The sequence below is a fragment of the Pseudomyrmex gracilis genome, unplaced genomic scaffold, assembly GCF_002006095.1.
Source record: "Pseudomyrmex gracilis isolate BER0280 unplaced genomic scaffold, ASM200609v1 scaffold_1506, whole genome shotgun sequence".
Lineage (NCBI taxonomy): Eukaryota > Metazoa > Arthropoda > Insecta > Hymenoptera > Formicidae > Pseudomyrmex > Pseudomyrmex gracilis.
The window spans coordinates 26940-36861 of record NW_018022090.1 but is presented as its reverse complement, the minus strand read 5'-3'; the positions used below and the strand labels follow the sequence as shown (position 1 = coordinate 36861).

Sequence of the window (9922 nt, the reverse complement as noted above, 5' to 3'; positions counted from 1 at the left end):
GGGGTCGTCAATAAGGGGACGTACAGTAGGGACGCCTTGAGCGCCCACTTCTCTTGCCTGGTTGGCGACTCGGCACTGGAAGCCTTGAAGCACTGTGGCTTCAGGCCTTTTCTCGGTCTCGGCCGAGCCGCCGTTAAGGTGGCGGAACGGAAACGTGGAGAGGCGACTGAGAAGAAAAAGGCGTCGGAGGATGTCGAGACTGCCTAAAAATGGCTCTTCCCGGCATCCAAATGACCCAAATTAATTTGCACCACAGCAAAAGCGCCTCGGCTATCTTAGCCAGGAGCATGGCTGTGATGCATACAAGTATTGCACTAATCCAAGAACCTTGGATTGTAAACGGTGCAATAAGAGATCTGAGTGGGTGTGGCTGTTTATACAAAGCACACTCGAAAAAAAAAGTAAGATCTTGCATAGTGGTTAAAGGACTAAATGCTACCTTTCTGTCACAGCTCAGCAGCGAGGACCTCACAGTCATCAAGGTGAGAGTAAAGCTAGCCAAGGAAAAGGACATGGAGGTACTCATAGGGTCAGTCTATATGCCCTACGATTCCATGGACAATTCACCACCGAAAGAGGTAAAAGCCCTGGTAGCCTATGCGGAGGCCAGGAGGCTTGAACTCCTGCTGGATTGTGATGCGGACTCTCATCATGTAGGATGGGGAAGTGCAAACATCAACCCGCGGGGGGAGAGTCTGCATAACTTCCTAGTGGGCACAGGGCTAACCATTCTTAACAGAGAAAACAAGCCGACATTCCTGGACTCCAGTCATTGATATCACGGTTTGTACGGAGAGGGTGGCGGGTCTGTTGAACGACTGGAGGGTCTCGGATGAGCCCTCTGGCTCTGATCACAGACAAATACGCCTAACTCTTCAGCAACTACCGCAAATCAGCTGGGTTTGTAACTCACAAAAAACCAACTGAGAAAGCTTTAGGGCTGATCTTAAGGCGCACCTCGTTGAGGCCCCAACCAGTTTCAGGACCAAAAATAATTTAGAAAATGCGGCGGACTTCTTAAAGAACGCCATTGCAAATGCCTACGAGTTAAACTGCCCACCACAACCAAAGAGCCCGGTGACTAAGATCCACTGGTGGAACAAAGAGCTTGAAAAGCTCAGGTTGGAAACGAGGAGGAAATTCAGTAAGGCAAAAAGAACCAGACTTGTAGCACTCTGGGAAGCTTTCAGAAGCTCCCAACAAAAGTACAGCAAGGAAATCAAGAAAGCAAAGTACAAAAGCTGGAAACACTTCTGTGAAAGCATTGAGAATGCCCCAGAGGCATCCAGTCTTCCCAGAATTCTCAGCTTAGATCACCGTCCCCAACTGGGCTGTCTTAAGTTTCCAACGGGGAATGTTACTGAGGAGGCGTCGGACACATTAAAACATTTAATGGAAGTCCACTTCCCAGGTTCTGACAATAACATACAACCTCGCCGGCCGAAGCCTAGGGTATACAGGGTGATTCAGAACAACCCGTTATCTTTAAAAATACATATTCTTGACTAAATTCTAAGACAACTTTTTATTTGGCAAAATTTTGTCTGACGCTTACTTTTTGAGTTACTAATAAAAATAGTTGACGTACCATGAGTCGGATTTAAAAGGTAGGCAGGGGCGGCGCAACTCATCGTGATTGACAGTGATTTATGTGATGCACGGATTAAATGATACAAATTGCAAATGAGTAAATAAATAAGTAAGAGAAAAAAAGAAAGAGAGAGAGAGACAGAAAAAGATACAGAAACAATGCGTAGCGATCAGCTGATCGCGTCAGGCACCACACATAATCGCCCGCGTCTCTGACGGTAAGTTGCGCCGTCCCTGCCTACCTCTTGCATCCGAATTGTAGTAAGTCAACTATTTTTATTAATAACTCAAAAAGTAAGCTTCAGACAAAATTTTGCCAAATAAAAAGTTGTCTTAGAATTTAGTCGAGAACATGTATTTTCAAGGATAACGGGTTGTTCTGAATCACCCTGTATAAACCCAGGAAGTGGCGTCTGGCAGCTGAGGTTGTTCATCCAAAGGGAGTTGAATGGGCTATTAAGACCTTCACCCATATAAAGCACCTGGACCAGACGGTATCTATCCCGTTCTTTTTCAGGAGAGACTGGGGGTACTAATCGGTCCACTTACTAAAATCTTTAGAGCAAGTATAGTTCTAAGACATGTTCCTCAGGCCTGGAGTGGTACAAGAGTAGTCTTTATCCCTAAGCCTGGCAGAAATGGATATATTTCAGCCAAGGATTTCAGACCAATCAACCTTATCACTTTCGTACTTTAGGCGTTGGAGAGGCTGATCGACGGATTCTTGAAGAACGGACCTTTGCTTACATATCCACTGGCCTCTTCCCAATATGCTTACAAAGAGGGCAGATCTACGGATACTGCCTTGCACCACCTTGTGACCGGGATCGAGAGGCAATTGGAGGCAAAAGGATATGCCCTGGGCGTCTTCCTGGATATTGAGGGAGCTTTTGATAGCACCTCATATGATGTAATCGGAGAGGCGATGACCAGGCACGACATTCCAGCCGCACTAGCAGACGGACACAAAGCATGCTAACAGGAAGAACCCTGATTGCTAATCATGGGGACTCAAACGTGCATGGTTTTCCCGCCAAAGGATGCCCGCAGGGAAGAATTTTATCAAAATAGTTAAAAGGCCGATACGAGCAGTAAGATACAGGTTGGTCGTGTATAAATAATAGTCTTTATTCAAAAAGCACAAACGTTTCACTCCACAAGTTTGGACCTTCTTCAGTGTAACAAAGTTTACATCTAATGAGAAAAATAAAGAATAAGCGCAAAGTATACATCGTAGAAGAATTAAAAAATAACAATAATAATAGGAATTTTATCTCCCCTGCTGTGGTGCTTGGTCGTGGACGAACTTTTATCAAAATTACAGAAGACAGGTTTCTTTGCCTTTGGCTACGCTGATGATGTGGCCATTATAGTGCGGGGCAATTTTCTTTAAATACTTAAGGAGACTATGGGAAAAGCCCTTAAGATCACGCAAGACTGGTGTCAATCAAAAGGACTTAGGGCTAATCCATCAAAGACCAAGAGCATGATTTTCACCAGGAAATACAAACTTAAAGCCATTGAGCCGCTTAGACTCTGGCAAGAAGATATAGAATACGTCCAGTCAGCAAAATATTTGGGAGTCCACTTAGACACCAAATTGAATTGGAAAACACATCTCGATATAAAGAGATCCAAATTCTACGCCTTATACTGGGCGTGTAGAAAAGCAATGGGAAAATCCTGGGGTATTAAATTAAATACCACCCTATGGTTATACAAAGCGGTACTTGTACCGAAGTTAACAGATGCTGCTGTTGTTTGGTGGCCCAGAGTGGAAAAGATGGAGTCAAAGAATCTACTAAAAAGCTTACAAGGTAATTACTTGAGGGCTGCGGTAGGGACTATGAGAACGACACCAACAAAAGCGCTGGAAGTGGCGCTCTGCATTCCATCTCTAAGGTTGACTATCATCTCAGCGCTGCCAAACTCACAGCATATAGACTAAGGTGTCAAGGGGAGTGAAGAGATTTCGGAGTAGGTCATACCAGGCTCGAGTTTCTTCATAAACCTCCCTTTACCTTAAAGCAAGACAGAATATCCAGAATACGTTAAGTGGACAAGGCGTTCTCCATAAACTTGACCACCAGGGCAGACTGGAAAAACAGAAATCTTCAGATCTAACCGGGCACTCGTGCATGGTTCACTGATGGAACTGGAGCAAACGGCTGCTATGGAGCAGGCATCTACTGTTCAGGATCAAATTACAGAGAGTTTTTCTCTCTGGGTAAACTGGCCACGGTCTTTCAAGCGAAAGTCCTGGCCATTCTGGAATGTGCAAGATTCCTACTCTCAAGAGAAACGAAAACTAAGAAGATCAATATCTATACGGATAGCAAAGCAGCCATAGGAGCTCTTGCCAAGACCACCACTGAATCTTCAGTAGTTTGGGACTGTATGCAAGCTCCAAACAGATTGGGCAAGCGAAACATCACGCTTGTCTGGGTACCTGGCCACCAAGGTATCCAAGGCAATGAAGTGGCTGATAGTCTGGCAAAACTGGATACCTTAGAGGAACCAGTTTGCCAGATAGTTGGAGTTCCCTTTGCAACAAGGAAAAACCGTATTAAGGACTGGCTGAAAAAGGAGCACAGGATCTCTTGGGAGATACTGAAAAGCTGCCGCCAAGCTAAGGCCCTGATGACTCAACCATTGCCAGGTAGGACAAAATGTTGTGAAATTTAGTTCTAATTTCGTTCGGGCCATTGAGCAATTGCGGTAAGTACGCATCATTGCTCAATCGACCCGGTTTTGTTTTAAAAAGGTAACAAGCAGCATTTCTTTGTAAATGAAATCTGCTTGTTAAGCGTAATGTTAAGTATGATACAGACACAGCACACAACGTCAGCGGCCTACGTGCAGTAGTAATTAGGTCGCTAAACTGCTGAATGATCGCGATCGATTCCTTTAAAAGATCGATCGCGAGCAACGACAGGCAGATCGTGAGTAGCTGTTGAATACTGTGTGGCTCCGAGTCCATCCGGAGNCATCCGGAGAGTTTACCGCAGTATAGCAACGGCTAAGAGTCAGAAATAGCGTGCGATAATTGTACAAACTATTGTAAAAGTGATATCTAATAAACTTAGACAGTTTGTAAAAATCTCATTCTACAACCAAGTCCTACGACTCCCCATAATCTCAACAAAAAGAACTACTGACAATGAGTAAGTACAGACAAAGACTGTGTATTGGTCTTCTCAGAGGGCATTGGGCCTTCAAGGCACATCTATTCAACTTAGGCCTAGTTGAGGAGAGTAATTGTAGATTTTGCGGCGAAGAAAGGGAGGATAGCGTGCACATATTCTGTCGCTGCCCGTCTCTAGCACTCAAGAAATTCAGTTCCTTGGGCTCCATGTTTGTGGAGCCCGAGGACCTGAAAATACTTCAAATCGGCCATCTGTGTAGCCTGACAGCAAATGCCGGTTTTAGCAGCTTGGTCGATAAACTAGCGGGAGTCGCAGAGGATCTTATAAATCTAGGTTACAATAGGGTTTCACAAGCCTCCTGCTTTTTGTTATCTATCTATCTATCTAATTATTGCAATATTACAGCAATAAAACAGTTACATAGCTTTTATGAAATTGTATATAACTGTTAGGAAATTACTACATTGTCGTTATTACTTGATAACAACATATGTATTTGTGATATTTGATGTTTTCGCGGTGTAAGTATTAACATACAAAGATGTTTTTTCGGGTTTGAACCGCGTTAGTGTCATTTTTTATACCGACGTTTCGTGAACATTACAGCTCACTTCATCAGGGTTTAAAGAGCAGCCTGATACTGAGATGCTCTTGGTCAGGTGTCTCTTTTTATAACGCTAGATTGGAGTGGGAGGGGGGTGTGGTGGAGGAGAGGTGGAATGGTAAGAAGGAGGGGAGGATGTGTTATGGCAAGATAGAATGCCATAGTGAACTAGTCATATATCCATTGTCTCTATTGAGATTGTTTGGATGTTTGTATATCTCCAGAGATTCCATATACTTTCTAGGGAAGTAAGCCCTGGTTTTGTTTAGTACTTGGGTTTGGTCAAACATAATTTTTTTTGGTCAAACATCAGAGTAAGTATCTCCACGGGGAGAGTATTCTATCTAAAGTTAATATCTTTAGCAAATACAGGTCTTCCGTATCAAAACACTTGGCAACTTTAGCTTTTCTTAAAAGGTGTCGAGACAATAACATCATCCCAAAATTCCTTCACATAAAAAACCATTTTGGCACAAAAAAAGCAAACAACATCTTGCAAAAAGTCGGTCTTCAATTAGTGAAAGAGCGCATTTCCCATATAAAATATCAAATTTATCATATTTCTCAGAAACTATTCCATCTCCATCTGCATCTATCTGCCTGTCTTAGGCCAGATCTGTAGCTTATACTAGACCGTATAACATACGAACAAGCAGAACGCATACATCTGCACTTATCTCAACAACAGATGAAAAAATATCAGAAATTAGCACTACAGGAAACTACCATCCGTCCACTACTAAACACGGTAAAAAATCTGTCCAATAAAACCTTTTCTGCTGAAACGTTCTCAGCCTCGGCCAAAGGCCACAATTTCGCGGTAGCCCCAACTAAACTCCCAAAAGAGTCAATAATTAGTCATATAGAAACAGCCATACACTTTCTTCCTCAAGAACCTGCTAACAATATCCGCAGACTAGTGGCTAACATACTGAATAAATCAAAATTGCCAACTCATAATCTTACTAGATCTGAACGCTGTGCTTTGAAACAATTAAATCAAGACACAGATATTATCATCCTTCCAGATAAAGGCAATACAACAGTGATCATAAATAAAACAGATTATGACACTAAAATTCAGACATTACTTACAGACTCCACATATGAAAAACTTAAGAAAGACCCTACTGCTTCACTAAAAACACTCACCACCAATCTCATTAAGAAAAACAATCTCCCAGACATGTTAATACCCAGAAACGCGGTACCACCTAGACTATATGGACTACCACAAATCCATAAAAACAACATACCCCTCAGACCCATAGTAAGCGCTATGAACTCACCTACATACAATCTACCTCGCTTCCTGGTCAGCAAACTAGAACCTCTCACGGGTAAAACTGTCACCACGATAAAAAAAACTCATCTGACTTCATTTCTAAAATCAAAAACATCAAACTTCAACCTAATGACATCTTAGTCAGTTTTGATGTTGTGTCCCTGTTCACGCAGGTACCAATCCATGACACCATTAACATAATGAAATCTTTAGGTCAACTATCATCCGACCTTATATCATTAGTAGAACATTGCCTGACCACAATCTATTTCACTTACAATAACCAATTCTATAAACAAATCACAGGTGCAGCTATGGGATCACCGATATCTCCAATCATAGCAAACATATTTATGGAACACTTCGAATCCCAGGTCATCAAAAAAGCTCCACTAAAGCCGCAAACATGGTACCGGTACGTAGATGACACCTTTGTCATTTGGCAACATAGAGAGAGAGAACTCTATAACTTTTTAGACTTTCTCAATAAACAACACTCAAACATTACCTTCACATTAGAAACAGAACAACATGGTAAACTTCCATTTTTAGATGTTCTGGTCACAAGAAAACCAGACGGCTCTTTAGGCCACCAAATCTATAGAAAACCCACTCACACCAATAGATATTTACGCGCGGCATCACATCATCACCCAGCCCAAAAACAAGCTGTGATAAACTCGTTGATCTATAGAGCATTTACTATATGCGACAAAGACAGCATTCAAAACGAACTCAAAGAATTAAAAAACACTCTACAGCAAAATAGCTACACACTGCAACAAATAAACAAAGTAATTAAAAAACATCAAAATAACCTCTACCACCACTCAAAATACACCAGCACCACAACAAACAACAAACTTAAAGAAACNAACCACTTACCTCCCATACATAAAGGGTGTCACAGATAAAATTGGCAAAATCCTGAACAAACACAACATACGAACGCTCTACACACCACCGAATAAAATAGAATAGATTCTTAACAATCCAAAAGACAAAAGATGGCCATTAGACACACCAGGAGTGTACAAAATACCTTGTTCATGCGGTAAAGTATACATAGGTGAAACTGGTAGAATGATAAGCACAAGACTAAAAGAACATCAGTCAGCAGTACGTCTAAAACATTACTCACAATCGGCATTAGCAAAAGACCATTTAGAAACTGGTCACAAAATTATGTTTGACCAAACCCAAGTACTAAACAAAACCAGGGCTTACTTCCCTAGAAAGTATATGGAATCTCTGGAGATATACAAACATCCAAACAATCTCAATAGAGACAATNGACATATGACTAGTTCACTATGGCATTCTATCTTGCCATAACACATCCTCCCCTCCTTCTTACCATTCCACCTCTCNTCCACCACACCCCCCTCCCACTCCAATCTAGCGTTATAAAAAGAGACACCTGACCAAGAGCATCTCAGTATCAGGCTGCTCTTTAAACCCTGATGAAGTGAGCTGTAATGTTCACGAAACGTCGGTATAAAAAATGACACTAACGCGGTTCAAACCCGAAAAAACATCTTTGTATGTTAATATCTATTTGTGTTTGTGAGAAAATGGAGAAAATAAAAATGTGCGCGTATAATATGATAACAAAAGTAAGTATAGAAATTTTATTAATTTTATTATTATTTTATTTTTGTATGTATATATATATGTGTGTGTGTAAAGGCCATTGCACGTGGCAAAATTTAGTCGTAATCGTAAGATCGTAAGCAAACTAATTAATCGCACAGGTCAACATTCTATATACGTGGATATATATATAAATATGGTCTATTTGTTTTTGATGTGAGCTTTCTTATGTTACAGCGCTATTACTACACTTTTTGACAGACTCAGGGTGCGGTTAATATCTCACTATGAATGTTTTGAAGCATCGTCCTAAACTTTATACTTTGTTAAGTATAAAGGTTATGATAACGATGTTTCAAAACATTTATAGCAAGACCGCATCCTTAGAGTGATAGAACATCTGAGCAAGAAACTATTATAGATCTGTGTCACACTAGTATGTATCTTCAGGATCTGCAAAGGACAAAAAAGCCAGAATAAACAAGTAAGTTTAAACTATACTAAATCAATATATTATTAAGCATTTTTTTATATACATGTTATATATATTGTGACGGGTCAACCCGTCACTATAACTTGTAACGGTTTTCTATTTGAAATATATGTATACATAGTTATAATTTAGTGACTTATCTGCCCGTCTCAAAGTAGTTATCAGAGAGAAACCTGAGAGCGGCCATGCTATTGTAGTTTCTTACGACGGTTTTAACCGCTGGTTTTAGCCGTATTTCCACAAAAGTGGAACTCAAAGGCTGTTCTCTATGAAATTCAAGTCGCAGGTCTCGTAGAACTGATCAATCACGTTGGTCGATTGGCTGATTTGACTCTGCAATTGGTCAATTCCACGAGATCTGATACTTGCGTTTAACGTAGAACGGCCTTTGAGTTCCACTTTTGTAAAGATACGGCTAAAACCAGCGGCTGAAACGTAAAAAATTACAATAGGATGGTCGCTCTCAGATTTCTCTCTGGTAGTTATAAGGCCGCATCGCAACGCCGAAAATGCTACACCGCGTGCACTTTGTTCTGAATCATGGAAACGCGCCCTACGTCTAGGGACATCCAGCGCCGCGACCGAAAACAGTACCGCGCCGGCGCAGAACCCCACTCACGGGACTGCGCACACCGCACGCCGCGCCCCGGACCGACTCGGGCCGCCGCCGCGTATATAAGGCGGGCGAAACCGGCTTCGAGCACCATTCCTTTTTTATCCCGCTTTCCGAGGTGTTGACTCGGAAGCATTCCTAGGTCTCCGAGGTGCTGACTCGGAACCGACAACCCACCTTCGAGGCGCTGACTCGAGGGATACCGACTCCGATCTCTGAGGTGCTGACTCGGAATCACCATTCCTTCTTCTCGAGGTGTTGACTCGGGAAGCCCGATCCTTCCTTCCCGAGGTGTTGACTCGGGAGGAATCCTGACCGATAACCCCCCGAGGTGTTGACTCGGGTAGCCCGTCCGGCCTCTCCGAGGTGTTGGAAAATTCCCGTACCGACCGTACCCGGGGCATTGGCCCAGGTACACCGACCGTCCCCTCGGCCGTTTCTCACGGCCCAACGAAAAGCCGTTTTCACGGCTCACCGGAACCGCCGTTCTCACGGCGTACCTGGACATCTCTCGCTACTCAGTAGCAGACCCGGCCCGTCGACCGCGTGCACCACGTCGTGCCGCGCCCCTACGCGTCCGCTCACCGCGCCGCCGAGG

General features: G+C 42.8%; 1 protein-coding gene across 1 annotated transcript; it reads left to right on the top strand.

Moving 5' to 3' along the window:
* The first annotated feature begins 209 nt into the window (after positions 1-209).
* On the top strand, positions 210-2569 carry LOC109862217. The gene is made up of 5 exons (XM_020442207.1): positions 210-335; positions 453-666; positions 770-900; positions 1024-1452; positions 2288-2569. Exons 1-5 carry the CDS (start codon positions 210-212, stop codon positions 2567-2569), a joined length of 1182 nt encoding a protein of 393 aa, XP_020297796.1.
* The last annotated feature ends 7353 nt before the right edge of the window (positions 2570-9922 follow it).